The 21640-nt window shown below is 40.3% G+C and overlaps 2 protein-coding genes across 3 annotated transcripts in view; one reads left to right on the top strand and one right to left on the bottom strand.

Annotated features, from left to right (window-relative positions):
• Positions 1-6144, bottom strand: part of rsu1 (Ras suppressor protein 1) — a 36644-nt gene extending 30500 nt beyond the window's left edge. The window contains exons 1-3 of the mRNA XM_037756956.1: positions 5993-6144; positions 5623-5739; positions 5088-5138 (exon numbers count right to left, since the gene is read on the bottom strand). Of these exons, the coding sequence (XP_037612884.1) occupies positions 5088-5138; positions 5623-5731 (160 nt within the window). The 5' untranslated portion in view covers positions 5732-5739; positions 5993-6144. The remainder of the gene's footprint in view (positions 1-5087; positions 5139-5622; positions 5740-5992) is intronic.
• A 3195-nt stretch (positions 6145-9339) lies between these two features.
• Positions 9340-20279, top strand: trdmt1 (tRNA aspartic acid methyltransferase 1). Of its 2 annotated transcripts, none has more exons than XM_037757633.1 (11): positions 9340-9495; positions 12648-12757; positions 12974-13050; positions 13707-13778; positions 14430-14495; positions 16606-16675; positions 16764-16844; positions 17558-17862; positions 18376-18433; positions 18959-19088; positions 19881-20279. In XM_037757633.1, the coding sequence occupies exons 1-11, from the start codon at positions 9432-9434 to the stop codon at positions 19979-19981; spliced, it is 1134 nt and encodes a 377-aa protein (XP_037613561.1). In that variant the 5' UTR covers positions 9340-9431; the 3' UTR covers positions 19982-20279. The 2 variants fall into 2 exon arrangements, with proteins under 2 accessions (XP_037613561.1, XP_037613562.1); XM_037757634.1 differs by lacking the exon at positions 9340-9495 and adding an exon at positions 9552-9761.
• Positions 20280-21640: the final 1361 nt, after the last annotated feature.

Below are 21640 nucleotides of genomic sequence, written 5' to 3'. Positions count from 1 at the left end.
ACCAGAGCTCAATCAATGGAACACCACAACCTCCTGTCCAGGTGGACAAACCTACAGTATTTATAATGTCCTCCGTACAGTATATGATATTGATTTCCATATGGGCTTCTCTGTCCTGTTGTGTGTTAGTGTGACCTGGGGAGCTGCTGGATTATCAGCCTGTATGTTGGTGCGTTTGAGGAAGAAGGCCCCTACAGCCCGGTTTGAAGACGGGGACACGACAGGTGACATTTAGTGCTGATGATGACTACGGTGGAAGGCATGTTGGCACTGGGCAGCAGCCAGCAGAAGCTCTCCCTCTCTCCCCTCTAATGGAAGACTTTCCTCTCCTGAACTCCTGACTACCGTCATCCCCGGCGGGGAGAGAAGGCGCAGCGAGCCCTTTGTCCACGGTGCGGCGAGGTCCGGGCGGGGAGCGCTGTAAAGCTGCGACAGCGAGCCACCTTCGCCCCGAGCCTTTCCAAGCCGACCTAGAGCCGGTCGCGGCACACCGCCTCATATGCGGGACTCTCCAGCCTGCCGTGTGTCGCTCACACCCTCCAGCTGGCTGTTAACGAGGGTCTTCTGGCACAGAGAAGTACTCGTATCGGTATTCGGTATCGGCGGGTACCCAAATGTAAGTACTTGTACTTGTACTCAGTCTGAAAAAAAGTGGTATCGGTGCATCCCTAGTTGACAGTTACCTTAAGGCTGGAGTTACTGAACATTCGTTTAGAGTACCTGCAGGTGGGTAACTACGCCAATTATGTTATCCCCCATTTCTGTCTGATCTGGGCTATAAATAACCTAGAAATGTGAGATGTGAGTAATCTCTTCATCTCCAGCAGCAGATTAGAAAACACACCAAAGTGAACATCTCACTAAATCAGAGCGCGCTGACAGAAAGGTGCATTTCTGATTCATTCTTTCATTTTTTCTGATGATAATAAAATAGAAACTTCCACCTTAACAAGTAGTTTCATGTTTTGATGTGTTTGGTCTAATGGTGTCCTTTTATGGGATGTCAAGAGAACAAAAATTGTGAAAATGTGACGGTACTTGTTTTTCTGCAGTACCGTAGGTACCGTCAGGGCTCGAGACTGATGCTGTCCAGTCCTACCGGGAGACGATAGAAAATGTGTTTGGAATGCAGTAAACTCACCATCTATGAGTCCAGGGGACGCACCCTGTGTTTTCCCTGACAATGATACACTGAGAACAACAAATCTGTGTTGAAATCAGCAAGACCAGAGCAAGTTAACGTTAGCTGTTAGCTGTTAGCTTCGTGCAGGACTGTGCTGCTTACCGGCTGCTAACAGCGAACTTTAAGTAACTCTCCTCCTGCTGACTTCAACACAGGAGGTGCCGGTGATTTACATCATGATGCATTCAGGCACTATTCAGTAGAAATGGAATAGTATTGGTTGAGTTTAAAGGTCCCATATCATGCTCATTTTCAGGATCATACTTGTATTTTGTGTTTCTACTAGAACATGTTTACATGCTGTAATGTTCAAAAAACCCTTTATTTTCCTCATACTGTCTGTCTGAATATGCCTGTATTTACCCTCCGTCTTCAACGCTCTGTTTTAGCGCATTTCGACGGAATTGCAACAAAACTGCAAAAGAATTGCGTTGCTGGGCAACAGTTTGGGTCGATGTGTACTTCCTGTCAGCTGATGACATCCACATACACTGCAACCAGGAATAAACTGGGACACATTTAGAATGTTTACGTTTAAATCTGTGTAAAGGGTCTAAATATTGTATATTTGTGACATCACAAATGGACAGAAATCCTGACAGCTTGTTTCAAATGCAGAGTTTCTGAATACGGGCTGTGTGTATTTCCCTGTGGATTGAGTTTTTCAATACTTTCACAGTATTTATGTAGGACTTAAGCCGGCTTTGTAATAAAAAAAACATGAAAATTTCACTTTTTTAATAATATGGGACCTTTAAATTCTAACATTATCATGTGTTTTAATCTCTATAATGTCAGGAAAATGTTTCTGGAAACTGAAAATAAATGAAATAGATCTAAAAGAAAGTGAAATCATGTTACTTAATGAGCAGACCGTTATTGTTCACAAGACTGACCAGCTCTGCTTTCCCAGAAAATAAGAGAAGCACAAGAAGAAAAATATGTTAGAGTTAAAAAAATAACCCCACAAAAAACAACATGATGTTCTTAATAGTACACTTTTTCTAATAATATTTATAATGAGCCTTCCCGTTCAATATTCAAACGGCACAGAAATTATACTTTATTAATATACAAACAAAACGTTGTTGTGTCATAACACAGTAAAAACTCAGGTTAGCGTGAGTCTGTGATGGTCTGTGGTGACCTCTGCTGGTACAAAACACCACTGCATCACTCTACTCCATTCAACTGTTATTAAAGATGTACATTCTTCCTTTTTCCACAGAAAGTATTAAAACTATGACAGAAGCACGTGAGCAAACGGTGACTCTCATAAACTATCTGAGCTGTCTCAGGTGTTAAACATCAGTGACAGGATACCCAGTGGTTGTATACGGGGATGTTCTGCAGATGTTCCTTTAGATCAGAGCCAACAAGTCCTGGTGCTGGTACAACCTAAACACTGGATCCAACACCACATCCAATGCCAAAGACAGGAGTTAGGGTGTCTACCCCATATACGACCGCCTGCTATCACGTGACCAAAAGATCCAAGTGATGACACCTGATACAGCTCCATTCACTGAAGAAGACCGTGCAAATGAACACTGCAAAAAGCTCGTAAGTGGAGCTTTGACCTCAGATTATTTTGGTTACATATACTGTTCCTGTTTCAAAAGGCAAAGATGGAATTCCCACACTCAATTGGCATGGGGGACTTTCACAGTACAGCACAGCATTCGACGTAGTCAATGTATTACTTAATGAAGTATATTAAAAAGTCCCATATTGTAAAAAGTGAGATCATCATGTCTTTTATATTATAAAGCAGGTTTAAGTGATATATAAATACTGTGAAAGTATCAAAACGCTCAATCCACAGATAAATACACACAGCCCGTATTCATAAATTGTGCGTTTGAAACAAGCCGTCAGGATTTCTGTACATTTGTGATGTCACAAATATACAATATTTAGACAATTTCAAATCTTTAAACGTAAACATTCTAAATGTGTCCCAGTTTATTCCTGGTTGCAGTGTATCTGAATGGCATCAGCTGACACGAAGTAAACATGGACCCAAGCTGTTGCCTAGCAACATAATTCCGTTGCAAGGCGCTAAAACGGAGCGTTTCTGATAGAGGTTGAATACAGGTATATTCAGACAGACAGTATATGAGGAAAATAATGTGTTTTTTGAACATTAAAGCATGTAAACATATTCTAGTAGAAACCCAAAATACAAGTATGAACCTGAAGATGAGCATGATATGTCCCCTTTAAGTACATTGTTGTAATATGACAGTTGAACTAATAAAGTCAATAATTGGATGTGCCAGAATTTCCTTCAGCTGAACAAAGACAAAACTGAGGTCATAGTTTTTGGAGCCAAAAAGGAAAGATTAAAGGTTAGTGCTCACCTACAATCTGTGATGTTAAAAAGCTCGGACCAAGCCAGAAACCTTGGTGTAGTGATGGACTCTGACCTGAGCTTTAACAGCCATGTAAAGACAATTACAAAGACAGCCTTCTATCACCTGAAGAATATAAGAAGAATTAGAGGACTGATGTCTCAGCAGGATTTGGAAAAACTAGTCTATGCATTTATCTTCAGCCGACTTGACTACTGTAACGGCGTCTTTACTGGTCTTCCTAAAAAATCGATCAGACAGCTGCAGCTGATTCAGAACGCTGCTGCTAGAGTCCTCACTAAGACCAAGAAAGTGGATCACATCAGTCCAGTTCTGAAGTCTCTACACTGGCTGCCTGTCTCTCAGAGAATGCTGCTGGTTTACAAAGCACTAAATGGTTTAGGGCCAAAATATATTTCCGATCTTCTGCTATGTTATGAACCATCCAGACCTCTCAGGTCATCTGGATCAGGTCTGCTTAGTGTCCCCAGGGTCAGAACTAAACATGCAGAAGCAGCATTCAGTTTTTATGCACCAAATATCTGGAACAAGCTCCCAGAAAACTGCAGGACCGCTTCAACTCTGAGCTCTTTTAAAACAAAGCTTAAAACGTTCCTGTTTGCGGCTGCCTTTCATTAAACCAGATAATGATCTGACACTGCACTAGAGCTTTTACTCGTTTGTGTTTTACGCTATTTTAGTTTCTATCCTAGCTTTTATTTTTAGCTTGTTTTTATTTTCTAATTTTTAATGTTTTAATGTTTTTATGTTTTTATAACTGTTTTAATTATGTCTTAATGATCTTTTGCACTTTGTCGTAATGTTCTTGAATGTTTCTGTAAAGCACTTTGAATTGCCCTGTTGTTGAAATGTGCTATACAAATAAAGCTGCCTTGCCTTGCCTTGCCTAAAGAACTAATTTAAAGCTAAGTGTGGTAGTGTTCTTCAAAAACAATTTTTTGTTATAGTTGTTGAAATTCTCATTACATCCGGACAGCAATCAATAAATCAAATGCTCTGACACAAACATGTAGTTCTTTCCTAAACCTAACATACTGGTTTTGTTGCCTAAATCTAAAGCGATGCCGCCAAGGCGAACAATAGTGCTTTTAATGCTGAAGATAAAGTGATGCCGAGGGGCGTGACAAAGCGGCGGTATGCGATGAGTTGGGACGAGAACATGTTGTATTGTCTTAGATGTTTCAACACTCGCCTTTTTGTTGTAACAGTAATAGGGATGAGTCATGATGTTGGGGGTTATGCGGCAATAATCTACTAATTCCCAGTGAATTCGAATAGTATTTTTGCTTGGAATGCACATCCCTAAACAGTAATAGCCTTTTCTTTTTTTAATTCTGCTGATTCTAATCCCTTTTTTTAACCACTATCATATTCATCATGTAGCATAAGGATCAGGGTTTGGATGCTGACATTATTTAGCTATTTATTATGATTAAAAACAAACAGTTAAACCTCATCATGTGACTCAGCTCCTGCCCGATGTGGAAGGTGACAGACAGTTTGAGCTGGACGGAGGTGAAGCTTCTTACCTGTGAGCTTGTTGTGGCTGAGGACCAGCTGAGTGATGTTGGACAGAGTGACTGAAACGACACGGAACATCAAGTCAGAACAGCAGCACTGCAACTGATGACAACTAACTACATATACAGTTTACATATGAATACTGTATATATACAGAGGGAGAGGGAGAGAGGGAGAGAGACAGAGAGAGAGAGACAAACAGAGAGAGAGACAGAGAGAGAGATAGAACTGATATAGAACAAACACACAACTACACATATTTGGGACTAAAAATGACCTCGACAGGGAATTTCAATCTGGCCATTGGTGATCTCAGAGACAAGGAGAAGAAGGGCTTTCTATGCAATTAAAACGTCTTCAACATAGATATACCTGTACGAATCTACCACCATTACAAAGCTCTCCATCACCAAGAGGAGGACATAGAGAGGAGTCTCCTGAGGCTCACCTCCTCTAACAGCAGCAGGCCTGAGGACACTAACTGGACCAACCACACTATAGCTAAAGCCTCAACTACTGGACATCTAGATGGTGTTGTCTTACACAGTCCCGGGATGTCCAGCATGTTGGAGATGCTCCTGTCGCACATATCCACCTCCGGGATGTTCTTGTCTCGACTCTCCTCCACGATCTTCTTCAGAGACTTGGACATCTTGTTTTCTGGAGGAGTTGAGAAACAGTTCAGCGCGTGAACTGAATGTAACAGCTCAGCGCGTGAACTGAATGTAACAGTTCAGCGCGTGAACTGAATGTAACAGTTCAGCGCGTGAACTGAATGTAACAGTTCAGCGCGTGAACTGAATGTAACAGCTCAGCGTGTAAACTGAATGTAACAGTTGTTATTATGGTTCATATATATGTGTATTATGGTTAAATGAGAATGAGCTACCGGGGAAACACCGGAGAGGCTTACCGTGTGGAGAAGAAGAAGATATTAGCCTTTTAATTCCTGATAGAGAGACTTCACTTCCAGCTCACACCCTACCGGAAGTTTATGTGAGAGCCACCGTCCCATAATAGGACACTTCCGGTTCCCCGATGTGTTCAGCCCGTGATGTATTACTAGAGCAAGGCCTGTTGAAGGAGGTGAGGACAAGGAAGGACATGGGTCTGTATGACACATGCGCAGTGTAACTAAAGCTGTTGTCAGGCCAGATTTTACTGCGCATGTGCTGTACTCGTATCGTAGGCAAGGCAATTAAGGCAAGTTTATTTATATAGCACATTTCATACACAAAGGCAATTCAAAGTGCTTTACATATATAAAAGCAAGATAAAACAGCACAAAGTGCATAAGATAAAAACGAATAAACAATATAAAAGTATAAGTTAAAAGAAAAAATAAAGAAAAACAATCAGAAGACAGTAAAGTGCAGCATTTGATCAATTAAGAAAAGCGTCTGAGAGCAGTTTGGTCTTGAGTCTAGATTTGAAAGTGGCCACTGTTGGTGCATCTTTGATCTCATCTTGAAGTTCGTTCCACAGATGAGCAGCGTAGCAGCTAAAAGCAGCCTCACCATGTTTCCTTCTGACCTTGGGTACTACTAATAGATTTTTTCCCAGTGACCTTAGAGGTCTAGTAGATGTGTACTGCTGAAGCATATCTGAAAGGTAATTTAGACCTACCCCCTTTGGTGATTTGTAAACAAGCAGTAGTGTTTTAAAGTAAATTCTGTGACTTACTGGGAGCCAGTGTAGAGACTGAAGTACTGGAGTGATGTGATCAGTTCTTTTGGTTTTTGTTAGAACTCTAGCAGCTGCATTTTGCACCATCTGAAGCTGTTTGATTGTCTCTTTAGGTATAGGCCCGTGAAGAGACCATTGCAGTAATCGACTCTGCTCGAGATAAAAGCATGGATACATTTTTCCAGGTCATGCTTTGACATAAGACCTCTAAGTTTAGCTATGTTTTTAAGGTGGTAAAAGCTGATTTGGTTTCACATGATTATTGAAGCTGAGATTGCCATCGATTAAAACACCAAGATTTTTGACAGCATCCTTTGCTTTAGGTCACTTTGTGTTCAGATGATTAGCAAACTTAATTCTCTCTTCTTTCTTCCCAAATAAGATAATTTCAGTTTTGTCCTTATTCAGCTGTAGGAAGTTTTGAGACATCCAGCTATTGATTTGATAGTGTCAATTCGTGAGCCTGGTTGATAGCTCAGGGTTTATGCCCTTTTCTATACATAGGAAATCATTGGACGGAGGAGAGAGGAGATGGAGGAGGAGCCCAGTTGGTGGTCAGGCATCATGGCCCATGCCCGGCCAGTTGAGGAGTTTGTTTTTTTTTTTCTCGTTTTTTTTCTTCTTTATATATATATATATATATATATATATATATATATATATATATATATTCCTTTTTTTCTCTTTCTTCCTTTTCCTCATAACAAAATAAAAAAAAATTAAATATGGATAAAGAAAAAGGAGAGAAAAATAAATTAAATAAATAAAAATAAATAAAAATAAATAAATAAATAAATAAACAAATAAACAAATAAATAAAGAAAAATAAAAAAAAAGAAAGAAAGAAAACTTTTAAAAAGCCAACATAACTGGGCAAGATCAATATCATGTGACTGTGTGTGTGCGCTTGTGAGGGGTGGTGGGGGGTGGCTAGCTGTCAGTCAGGGTGCAAATCAAATTAAGGCAAGGTTAAAAAAAATAAGATAAAATAAAGGAAAATAAATATAAATAGGTAGATAGATAGAAGTAAAAGAATGATGGCTAAAAGGATGGTGTTTAATAGGGTGATGAAAAGATGATGTTTTAAAAGAGAATGATGGATAGTGTCCAGCAGCGCCACACAGTGTTCAGCGACGAGCATTGTAATGGGTTGCACACAGCAGACAGTGGAGGCTCATCATGTTAAAAGCCTATTCAATCAGGATGCCGTATAAAGCCCTCGACCTAATCTATGGTTTATTATCTGCCGGATAAAATATCATTATTTTCGATATATTTGACCTTCTTATTTATTAATGCAAAAACAGTATTACGATTTGTGATTCCTACAATGTTGCTTCATGTGCCTGTATGCTGTTGGAATAATTGTCTGACAGATATACACTGTTGAAAGTGTGATCTCTACAACAAAGATGTTCTACGTCTAATGAGGTGAAATATATTTATTTTATCATACATGTTGTCCAGTTAAGTTTTGACTTCAGATATTTCTCATGTATTTTGAAGGTGCAAATTTACTCATGAACTTCATTCAAAATATCTTCCTTTAAATACATAAATACATTTTGTGCATATACTTTTTTTAGGTTTGTTTAATTATTAATAGGCTAACTCTTATTATGGCAACATTTTGCATACACACAGGTAAATTCATAGATAAACAAACAACAAACAAACATGTTCATATTCTGTTATATTCTTCCTGCCACAATGTAGGACATCTTTCAAAAACAGTCTTATTTGTAGTGTGTGTGTTTTCTCTTCATTTATTTATTTATTCATGTTTCAAATGTTCCACCCAATCTCGTTTCATCACATATGTGTTGCTCTATGTCTTTTATATTACAAAGCAGGTTTAAGTGCTGTATAAATACTGTTAAACTATCAAAACGCTCAATATACGGAGAAACACACACAGCCCATATTCAGAAATGTGCGTTTGAAACAAGCTGTTAGGATTTCTGTCTATTTGTGATGTCACAAATATACAATATTTAGACCATTACACGGTTTTAAATGTACACATTCTAAATGTGTCCCAGTTTATTTCCTGTTGCAGTGTATGTGAATAACATCAGCTGACAGGAAGTAAACATGGACCCAAACTGCTGCCTAGCAACGCAGTTCCGTTGCAGTACCGTTGCAGTACTGTTGCAATTCCGTTGAAATGCACTAAAACGGAGCGTTTCAGACAGAGGGTGAATACAGGTATATTCAGACAGACAGTATGAGAAAAATAAAGTTGTTTTTTTAACATTACAGCATGTAAACATGTTTTAGTAGAAACACAAAATACAAGTATGAACCTGAAAATGAGCACGATATGGGACCTTTAAACAATGGAGAATGTAGTTAGTTTGTGGTGCTGTTGAATTGTAGCCCATTGCTGACAGGTGTTTCTATTATTCTGTCCACCCCAGACTAACCACATATCATACAGTTCAATCAACACCTCTCTGACATTATCATCACGAAGGCAGGAGATTATGACTACAGGGCTGTTGTATGAGACTGCATTAGTATTAGTTAGGTGGACCCATGAAGTGGACCCTGATACACCCCTGAATTGACCTCATAAAGAGTCTCCGGACCACGTGGTGGCGCTAAAGCTCCGTTTCAACAGCGTCCATGAACATGAGGAAGAAGAAGAGTCGGCAGCAGTGATCATGGAGAGTCTGCGGGTGCTGGAGCTCTACAGCGGGATAGGAGGGATGCATTACGCTCTGAAGGGTACGATCACAGCTCACAGCTCATCCATACTGAGTATAGCTTGTTTTTATTTCTCTACAAGTTCTAAAGTAACGTGGGACAGAGATATGACATCACTGTCCCACGTTGTCTTTGATTGAAGCGGACGACTTCCTGTCAGCAAACCTGCAGGACGGACGGATGGACAGGCTGAATGTGATGTTGGGACTTCACGGGAAGTCTCAGGCACTGCGAACAAGTCAGCGTCCACTCCGGAGAACACGGTCAAGCGTCCACGTTGTTTTACGGTGCGTGTCGATTACAGGCATTACGGTACTGACTTCAAAATAAAAGCTGCGTTCTGATGAACGTGATGGGTCATTTCACATTAAGTCATGCGGGTCAGTCAGTCTGTCAGTAATAAATAAATAAATAAATACGTAAATAATTAAAAGGAAACCGTCTATTATCACAGACTTAATTCACTTCAGAATAATCGACTACCTCAGAGTGCCACTTAGAGGATGTCAGGACATTCTGATGTAGAATTAAAGGTCCCATATTGTAAAAAGGGTAAATTTTCATGTCTTTTATATTATCAAACAGGTTTAAGTTCTTTATAAATACTGTTAAACTATCGAAACGCTCAATATACGGAGAAATACACACAGCCCGTATTCAGAAGTTGTGCATTTGAATCAAGCCGTTAGGATTTCTGCCCATTTGTGATGTCACAAATATACAATATTTAGACCATTACACGGTTTTAAACGTAAACATTCTAAATGTGTCCCAGTTTATTTCCTGTTGCAGTGGATGTAAATAACATCAGCTGACAGGAAGTAAACATGGACCCAAGCTGTTGCCTAGCAACGCAATTCCATTACAATTCCGTTGAAATGCACTAAAACGGAGCGTTTAAGACAGAGGGTAAATACAGGTATATTCAGGCAGACAGTATGAGGAAAATAAAGTTATTTTTTTTAACATTACAGCATGTAAACATGTTCTAGTAGAAACACAAAATACAAGTATGAACCTGAAAATGAGCATGATATGGGACCTTTAAAAGGGAGAAAGGAAAGGCAGAGGCCTGTTGCCACAGAACAATTTCACTTGTGATTGATAGCAGACCACCCCAGAGTGTCACTCAGAGAATATTTGGGATATTCTGAGGAGTTCTGACCCATCCAATTCAGCAGGATGGCAGTAGCTGTGGGCTCATCGTCATCGAGTGACATCTAATATTGTTCTCAAGTAGGTTAGATTAGCTCACAGTTGTCTCCTGTAAATTAATTCCATGTTTTCATTAAACTTACCTGTGCACTTATACTTTGCAATATAATCAGATACAATAACAGTTGCAGATGAGTGATTAAGAGTTACTTTACGTAATTATACCCTAGAACCGCGGCACTGTGCAAGAGTCAGGTACATACAGTATGTCACGCAGCAGAATATTCTTGATTTGATGTTGCCTTTGTGTTATTTATTAGTTACTGTGCTTTTAAAGGTACAGTTGATAACGTTCAGCCACTAGTTGTCTCATTCTCCCTCCTCCGTTTCATTGCATTCCATTCCTTTCAGTTCTCCCTTTAATTCTAATTCTACACCAGAATGTCCCGATACTGTCTGAGTGACTCTCTGAGGTTGTTATTGTTATTAAAATAGTTTGTGATAACAGGCCGCTTCCTTTTAATTCTAATCTGAATGTAGAGTGATGATGACTCTTTTCTAAGATTTTAAAGGGCTTTAATTTCCAAATACCACACCAGAGTGTGCTGATATTTTCTGAGTGACACTCTGAGCTGAGGCCTGTACTACGAAGCGAGTTCAACATAACCAGGGTATCTTTAGCAGTGATATGGCGCGTATGACAATTTCAGCCTTCTTTCAGCTGCGTCTCCGTCAGTGTGAAACAGACTTGAGAGCAAGTTCAAAAAAATAAATATAAAAAGTGCAGTGCTTTTATACAAGTTGATCTCTTATCTGGAACATAACCTGCTCCGGAGCAGGTTAGCTGTTCAGCATCAGTTACCATGGCGATTTACCCCGGTAAGAAGTGAACCACCGTCGTAGGACGGAAAACCCTGAAGGGGTTAACCCTGAAGTTACTTCGCTGACCCCAAATCCTGCTTTGTAGTACAGACGTCAGGTCTGCTATCAATACCAAGTGAAATTAGTCACTTAGTAGAAACACAGTTTCTGAATCTGAGGTGGTATAATGCCATTTTGAAATCCGATTAGTCTTTGGAAATGTATTCTTTAATACATATATATAATGTATATGCAGTGTATATATACACTGTATATTTAGTTTGACTTAGTATTCACACAATTAGAATTAATTTTTCTCTGAAATACGATTCGCAGGTGGTAGTTTTTTTAGTTTTTTGAATTATCAAATTTGATTTAGTATTTCATATGTATTCATTTTGTTTCATTTATTTTTATATGTGTTTTTGTTAATTTATGTATTCATTTATTTATTCATTTATTTATTATTGACAGACAGACTGACAGACTTATTGAATTAATGTGAAGAGTCTGTTTGTGGTGCAGACAATGTTACCCATAATCCATAGCTAGCAACATGGATGGTCTAATGTGAGGATCCTCGGTTGTGTTTAGGATTGACAACTTTCTCACTATGTGCCGTGCCACGGTGCACGGTGGTGTGGTATGGGGTTGTGTGAATGTAATCTTATTCTTATTCGATGAAGCCCGAGCAGCAGAGCTCTCTCCATCCACTCCCCGGCGGGGTCCGACTCCTGCCGAGCACCCCAGGCAGCCTCGACCCTCACTCAGCTGTCCGGACTGGATGAGACATTTGGACATCATCATTGGACCAACGCGATTGTATTCTTCTGGTTGTTGATTGGTTAACGAGCCTTGGGAGGATCAGAGCCGTAGAAAGAGGCGGCTCTGGTTGCCAGGTCTGAAAAGTGCTCTCATCTCACCTTCCGCCGTGATGTGAGAAGCGTTGAGTGCAGATGAGCCCGTCCTCTGCCGCTAAAGGTACGAGGACAACGATGTGACAGTTTCAGGGGATGATCAAATATTTCTTAATACCCCAGTGGCTCGCTGCTGTCAGTGTTGCCAGATCTCGTGAGAGAAACCAGCAACCAGGTCTATAGAAACAAGCGCAAAATCTTTAGCTGTAGCTCATCATCTGTTTTTTCTTCTTCCTCCAGAGAGTGGCATACCTGCCCAGGTAGTGGCTGCCATCGACATAAACACCACGGCCAATCAAATCTACATGCACAATTTCCCTGACACCGCCCTCTGGAACAAGACCATCGAGGTGGGTGATAGTGGAGGGTTTTGGCCATGACTGCTTGCATCTAAACAAAACAGTCCGTATAGTATACGGATTACGCCCCCTAGTGTTCATAGATGGATGTAGAGGTAGAGGATGTAGAGGATCCACAAACAAACCAATGCTCTGGGCTTAAGTTTTAACTTTACAATGTTATAACTCTTAAAGTTAAACTCTTGTTTTTTCCCCTTTTGTTTTTAGGGCCTAACACTAGATGACTTCAATAAATTATCTTTTGACATGATTTTGATGAGCCCTCCCTGCCAGCCTTTCACCAGGTAAGTCGTATCAAATAAATTGTCCATATGTATGAATGTGGGTTTCCTATTGATTGGTGCTGTGATAGACTGGTAACCTTCCCAGGGGGCTTGGATAGGGTCCAGTATATTGAGCAAAGCATTCGCAATTTAGTCAGAATTTTCAACAAAGGCGGTGGCCACTAATATTAAAGCGGTCCCGACCCACTCTCTCCCAGCTCTTTTCACGGGCACGTGCGTGCGTGTGCAAATTACACCGATAACATCAGAGTTTATCAATATTACAGTCTTTAATTTAGCACCGATACTCCTTTTCTAAGTCACTTTATACATTTCAATTAAATTGATTTTTTTTTATATAGCGTCAAATCATAACAGAAGTTATTTCAAGGCACTTTTCATGTAGAGCAGGTCTACACCGTACTCTATAATTTACAGAGACCCATGAGCAAGCACACGGTGCGACAATGGCATGGAAAACAAATAACTCCCATTTACTGGGTAAAAAGCTTGGGCAGAACCAGGCTCTGGGTGGTCGGCCATCTGCCCCCACCAGAGTGAGTAACCGACCGACCGACCGACCGACCGCAATAATAATAGAAATAGAACTAATATGCTGTATTAAATGTCTGTTATCAATTTTCCACTGAAATCTTTGTTTTTCTTTCTCTGTGTAGGATCGGACTTCAGGGTGACATTGCTGACCCCAGAACCAAGAGCTTCCTCTACATCCTTGATCTTCTGCCAAGGTCTTTAATCACAAAAACACACTTTGAAAGAGTGCAATTCTCTCGCCACTAGCGCTGCTTTTTTACATCATTAACAATGTTTCCCAAGCTACAGGAAAGCTTTGTGAGTGTTCAGCCGACAAGTGTTGGAAAATGTTTTCAGCAGTAATAATTTGGCCAAACTACAAAATGAAACTCTTGACTATTTTGATACATTTGATATCTGGTATCCAAATAATGTCAATTTTGGTAGCACATTAATGAAGACTTGTGGAGATATAGGTGTTAATTGATTTTGCATATGTTTAAAAAAATATATATAGAGTGACAGACTTCTGAATTGACCATAGGTTGGCAAACTTTTGTCACACATCAGTGGAGGTGTTAAATAAAGATTTCAGACGTACCGGTGATGTATTTAGATTGTTTTGAAATTTGGAATGTGAAATGTCTAGAAATTTAGATTTGTTGCAACGAGTCAAGCCCACTTTAAGCAATCATTTTCAAATTGTATACATCGGCCGAGTCATGACCCTGGATTGTGCAAACTGAATTTTGTACGAATCCATGCCGATTACGAGATACAAAACTCGGGGGATATCTTATGGGCATAGTTTCCGTCAATAATCCCTCTTCTCCTTTCTTCCCTTACATATGATGGTGGGCGTCCAGGCTGTGCAGGCGGCCCCGCTTCATCCTGCTGGAGAATGTGAAAGGCTTTGAGACCTCCTCTGCCAGGTAACTATGGAGACAGCAAAGGTGTATCAGTAGGCCTGGTCAGGTCACCATGTCAGAAGGCAGCAACACGTACAGTCTTATCAACAAATTATAGAGAAGTACAATGTTGGCCTGTGAATGTCCTGTATTATAGCAAAGTCTTGTATCAGCTCCCACTGACACTTCAGCTTTACCATTTCACATCGTCTACTGTCCTCAGCATTTTGAAAACCAATTGTAATATGAAATGAACATCCACAGACATACATTGATCTATTTTGACAACATGAAGGGAGGAGCAGAGCTGTCAACTGATCACCACCTGGTGGTGAGTTGGATCAGATGGTGGGGGGGCTTGCCGGACAGGCCTGGAAAACCTAAAGCGTGTAGTGAGGGTGAACTGGGAACATCTGGCTGAGGCCCCTGTCCGCGAGGTCTTCAACTCCCAACTCGGGAAGAATTTTTACGCACATCCTGGAGGGAGGCTGGGGACATTGAATCCAAGTGAGCCACGTTCAGAGCCTTCGTTGTAGAAGTGGCTTCTAGGAGTTGTGGTCGGAAGGTTGTCGGTGCCTTTCGGTACCTGTCGTGGCAGCAGTCTAAGAACCCGTTGGTGGACACCCCTAACCCAAGCTGATGAAGGAGGCCTTTCGGGGCTTGGTTGGCCCGGGGGTCTCCGAAACAGCAGACAGGTACCAGTTTGCCAGAAGGGCTGCAGCTGCGGTGGTTGTCGAAGCCAAAACCCGGGTGTGGGAGGAGTTTGGGGAGACCACGGAGAAGGACTTTCGGCAGGCCTCAAGGAAGTTCTAGAAAACCATTAAACGACTAAAGGCTCTGGAAATTGTTGGGCTGTCTTGGCTGACACGTCTCTTCAGTGTCGCGTGGAGGTCAGGGACAGTGCCTGTGGAATGGCAGACTCTGGAAAGGAGGCTCCGACCGATTGTCAAACCTCAGATCCAGGAGGAACAATACGGATTCCGTCTTGGCCGTGGAACAGTGGACCAGCTCTTTACCCTCACATGGCTGTTGGAGAGGCCATGAGAGTTTGCCCATCCAGTCTACATGTGTTTTGTGGACTTGGAAAAGGCTTATGACCATGTCCCCCAGGGAGACCTGTGGGGGGTACTGCAGGAATATGGGGTACCAGGGTCATTGTTACAAGCCATCCGGTCCTTTCATCTGTGCCTTGAGATCCTGTCCGTGAAAATCACGGACAGGATCTCAAGGCCCAGCTGGGGGGGAGGAGAGTGTCCGGTTTGGGGACCTCAGAATTGCGTTTCTTCTCTTTGCAGATGATGTGGTTCTGTTGACTTCATCAGACCGTGACCTTCAGCAGCACTGGGGTGGGAGTGATAAGCAGTCGGGATGAGAGTCAGTACCTCCAAGTCTGAGGCCATGGTGCTCTGCTGAAAAAATGATGGACTGCTCCCTCCAGGTTGGGAGTGAGTCACTGCTCCAAGAGAGGTAGTTTAAGTATCTCGGGGTCTTGAGGGAAAAATGGAGCGGAAGATGGACAGGCGGACCGTTGTGGTGAGGAGAGAGCTAAGCCGGAAGACAAAGCTCTCGATTTACCAGTCCATCTATGTTCCAACCCTCACCTATGGTCATGAGCTTTGGGTAGTGACTGAAAGAATGAGATTGCGGATACAAGCGGCCGAAATGAGCTTCCACCTTAGGGTGTCTGGGCTCAGCCTTAAAGATAGGGTGAGGAGCTCAGCCATCCGGAGGGAGCTCGGAGTAGAGCCGCTGCTCCTTTGCGTCGAAAGGGGCCAGCTGAGATGGTTCGGGCATCTGATCAGGATCCTTCTGGACGCCTCCCTTTGGAGGTTTTCTGGGCACGTCCAACTGTTAAGCAGCCCCGGGGCAAACCCAGAACACGCTGGAGAGATTGTACTATATCTCGTCTGGCCTGGGGAGAGGGACGTCTGGAATTCCTTGCTAAGCCTGCTGCCCCCCACGACCCAGCCCTGGATAAGTGCAAGAAAATAGATGGATGGATGATTGGAGACGGTGGGATGGTCTAACAACACAGGGTTAAGTGGTATGCACAAACCACTGTGATGGTGTAGTACAGGCGAAGACATTTCATTTGAGAGTTAACCTGTCCTCATATTATTCTTCTGTTCTCTAGGGAACGTTTGGTGAAGACACTGACGGAATGTGAATACACTTTCCAGGAGATCATGGTCTCACCCACAAGTGTAAGAAAGGCACACTGTATGACTAATTTAATGAAATGCCTCTGCACTGTATGTTATATTTATATCACTGTTCTGTTCATAAATCCAGGTCGGGATCCCAAATTCAAGACTGCGTTATTTCCTGATTGCTAAGATTTCAACAGAAAACGATAGCATCCAGAGCTCAAAGGTGAGGCTTGCTGACAGTAATCCTGGTCTCATGAAATACATTAAAGAAACATCTTAGTGCTAGCTTTCAGTGTCAACCCAAGCGGGAGCACCACATCCTTAACCCCTGTGGTACCAAACCTAGTGAAAATGTGCCATGTCTATAATTGTTTAGTCAAGTAAAATAAGTTTCAGGTGCAGACACAAACCAATTATCTACCATTACCAAATGTTACAAATACCTGGTCTATCTATGAGATGTTTTACAATTCTTAAAGATTTATAAATCATTTGGTAATCATTAAGAGATACTTATATATATATATATATATATATATATATATATATATATATATATATATATTTTATATATATATAATATTTTAATGTGTACAAGAATAAACTGTTAAAATAACATACATTATAGCATTACTAATGATTAGCAAACATTAATTATAATTTCATGGATTATTATTAGTAAAATAACTTAACTAAATTTTAATTAACTATCAATTTACCATTTATTAATGACGGTTACTATAAGGTGTTACCTGGCTTTCAATTAGTACTACTTTTTGCTTATTATATACAAACATTGTGCTATATCTTGTTTTTTTTGTAATTTGGATGAAATAATCTTTCAGGAAACTAAGTTTGTTGGGTATTTGAATATATTAGGATCCTACAATACCAGTCATGTGAACATAAGGCTTTTCATAATGTGTGTGATCGTAGATTCTAGATGCCTTCCGACATCCTGGTGAAAGTGATTCTCCTGAGCAGCCCACGGTCCTGAGTCCTCCTCACCCAGGTCCCTGCCAGCCTCATGTCCTGTATAAACTAGAGACAACAACGGATGCCCAGAGGAAAATGAGTCAGAACAACGATCTGTCTGTCAGGCAGATCCAAGACTTCCTGGAGCCACAGACTGAAGTAAACATGGAGCACCATCTCCTTCCTCCTAAAACACTGCTGCGATACGCTATGCTGTTGGACATTGTTCGGCCCACGTGCAGGAGGTCTGTCTGCTTTACCAAAGGGTGGGTAGAACTCTTCATCTAAACCTTCACTAGCTTCACTTATAATATTATTGCGATTTTGCACAGGAAAAAACATCATAAATGCAAATTGGAGATGCTTCCTGCATGGTAGGGGTTCTCAAACATATCACTCAAAGATGCACATCTGATTGTTATTCTAGGTCGGAGGTCCGGAATGATTGGCAATAACAAAATAACATTAGAAATTATTATTACACAGCTGTGTTGAATACGTGATTCTGATTGGTCAATCACTGCATTCTGCGGTCTGTAATTTCTCTATAACAGTCCATTGCTATGTATAACAGACCGTTGCTATGGGCACAGCTCAGATGTCGGACTCGTGGCAGTAAAACGTGACCCGACCCGACCCAAGTATAATCTGGGTCCTGGTTTGGGTCTACCTTTAATCTGAGCGACCTGAGAGTGTAAACGGGCTTATTTGATAAAGTGGTTGAAGTCTGTCACTTAGTAATGCTATTATTTGATTGTGTTAATGTGTTTTATCCACAGTTATGGACGCTATGTGGAGGGAACTGGTTCGGTACTGCAGTGCTGCATGGAAACAGAGGTAGGTTTTGATTTTAGTACAGGCTTCCAATAATTCTATGTTTGTCTTTCCAAATCATGTTTAATCAATAGAATTTACTGTAGAAACATATCAAAGATGATCAAGAGAAGTGGGAGGCACCTGAGCTAAATTTCAAGTGTCACAGCAAAGGCCCTAAACACTTATGTTAATTTGATATTTCAGTTTTTTATTTCAGTTTTTTTTATTTTTAATACATTTGCAAAAAGTTAGTTTTAGTCTTAGTCCCAAGACTTGTACCATCCCAAAGTGTTATATTTGCAACAAATCTTCTATTATAACCCTGGTGAACATGGACATGCTTTGGTTTATTGTATTCATCTTTTACAAATGTGCTGTTTTACTGTCATTCATTTGTTAAACACACAATTATTGTGGAATACATATGTAGCTATGATTAACACATCCCAACTTGACCCCCAGCGTAACCAGTTCCTACTTAGTGTCAGAACAATGGCATGTTTTATGTTGTGTGTTGAAGGTTTTTTTGCTTTGTGTGCTCTGCAGATGGAGAGTGTGTTTCGAGGTCTGGACCAGTACTCTGAAGATGAGAAACTCCAGCAACTGTCGAAACTGAAGCTCCGTTATTTTACCCCCAGAGAAGTCGCCAACCTCATGGGCTTCCCTCAAACTTTCTGTAAGTCAAAAATCTGTCAGCCCTTAAAGGGAAATTTAGCATTTTTTTTAAGTGGGGTTGTATGAGGTACTTATCCATAGTCGGTGTATTACCTAGAGTAGGTGGTAGTTGGTGCCACTTAAAGATCCCATATCGTGCTCATTTTCAGGTTCATGCTGTATTTTATGTTTCTACTAGAACATGTTTACATGCTGTAATGTTAAAAAAAAACTTTATTTTCCTCATACTGTCTGCCTGAATATACCTGTATTCACGCTCTGTTTGAAACGCTCCGTTTTAGTGCATTTCAACGGAATTGCGTTGCTAGGAAACAGCTTGGGTCCATGTTTACTTCCTGTCAGCTGATGTCATTCACATACACTAAAACAGGTAATACTGGGACACATTTAGTATGTTTACGTTTAAAACTGTGAAATTGTCTAAATATTGTAGATTTGTGACATCACAAATGGACAGAAATCCTGACAGCTTGTTTCAAACGCACAATTTCTGAATACGGGCTGTGTGTATTTATCTGTGGATTGAGCGTTTTGATACTTTCACAGTATTTATATAGGACTTAAACCTGCTTTATCATATAAAAGACATGAAAATCTCACTTTTTACAATATGGGACCTTTAAGTGTATTAGTCTGACTGTTAGACTAGACAAAGATTTCTATTGCTTCATTGTTTGTTTTTTTCAAAATTCTAGTCTAAATATGATATTGAGCTTTTTATGTTATTTAATGGACTATATACCCGAGCGTTTATATATATATTATCTTAATGTAATTTGATTGTATTTTGCAGCCTTTCCGGAGCAAATCACTACCAAGCAGCGGCACAGAGTTCTAGGAAACAGCCTCAATGTTGTGGTGGTGGCCAGACTCCTACAGCTGCTAGTCTCCTAGCACCCTGGAACGCTCTGAAGGAGGAGACTATCCTATCGGTCATTGTGGCTTTTATCTCTCTCAGCCCAGTGAATGTGCTTCAAAATGAACTACTGTACAAAGTGTCTACTTTTTGTTGGGGATGTTAACTGGCAAAATGTCGGCCAAATGCTGAACCACGGAACAGTGTAAGTTACACGTTTCTTACATTTCACTTCACACCGTACACTCTCTTCCCTTTTGGCTGAACATAAATATAGTTTTTTATAAGCATTATTACAGATTTTTTTAATGATCAAAATAAAAACCTAAAACCTAACCTGTAAAGCTCATTCTTTTTTGTTTCTCTTATTTTTTCTTCTCACTATTGAGCACTATCTAAAATTAGTATTTTATTCAGTTCCTACTGAAACGTGTAGATAGCACCCACACTGGAATAATAGGTTTTTGAATTTATAATCGGAACTCTTGAGTATCTGGCATTTCCACTTATCCATCCATAAATTAATTCTGCATCTTGGGTATACCTTTCTTTTATTTTTCCAAAAGCTGATGTCATCTCTAACATGTCATTTACTATACCTGTCGTGATTTTAAATAGTAAAAAAAATAAGCATTCACTTGATCAGAACATGTTCATCATCATAATGTTAACATGCTTGGTACAAGGGAGCTGATGAAGCATTCATCTGTTCAGCTTTACGAAAGAGAGACGGAGTTTAAAGTCAGAACAGCAGCAGAAGGACCTGCAGTATCTCTCCTTCACGCACCGCGAGTGAAGCAGCCTGTTACCGAAAGAGCTTTATAATACCTGACAAACTGACTTAAAATAACTTCCTTCATTTATTAGAATGTTTTTTCTTTTCATGATCTGTTATTTCCCCCGTTAACTTTTATTAATGATAAAGTCAGAGAGAGAAGGAGAGTCTGTCTGTCAGCAACAAACACCTTTTACATCATTTATCCTCATTTCCATTCAGTCACATGAGGCTGATAATTCCTGAACGTCGGTTTGATATGAGTTACATCATTTAAAAGTCCTCCATGACCTCTGGGTCTAGAGCAGGGGTCAGCAACCTGCGGCTCTTTAGCTCCTCTCCAGTGGCTCCCTGTGGAGTTTTTAAAAAATTAGTGGAAATGAATAACTGTTTTTTTGTTTACATTTTTAATTCTATCTATCATTGTTGTAGGTCTATGGTACGATGGTACGACGGAGTATTAGGGCCACATTGAGGAAAAAAAACATATATGAGATTTTGAGAATAAAGTCATAGGTTTAAGAGAAAAAAGTCGTAGTATAATGATAATAAAGTCATAATATTATAAAGTAGTCATTTTACGTGTTATTTTCTTTTTCTCGTAAAGTTATGACTTTATTCTCGTGATATTACGATTTTTTTCCCGTAAAGTAATGAATATATTCTCATAATATTACGACTTTTCTTTTCTCGTAAATTTCTGATTTTATTCTGGAAATCTCAGATGTTTTTTCCCTCAATGTGGCCCTAATACTCCGTAGTACATTTGCTCTTTGGCCCTCACTGCATTAGACTGATATACTATATACTTAGACTTTAAACTGTGTTACCTTCATCACAATGATCAAATGTTTTGTGGCTCCAGACTTATTATAATTTGTTTTTTTGCCTAAAATGGCTCTTTTAATAGTAAAGGTTGCTG

The sequence above is a fragment of the Sebastes umbrosus genome, chromosome 21, assembly GCF_015220745.1.
Source record: "Sebastes umbrosus isolate fSebUmb1 chromosome 21, fSebUmb1.pri, whole genome shotgun sequence".
Classification (NCBI taxonomy): Eukaryota; Metazoa; Chordata; class Actinopteri; order Perciformes; family Sebastidae; genus Sebastes; species Sebastes umbrosus.
This window is presented reverse-complemented; position numbering and strand designations above follow the sequence as displayed.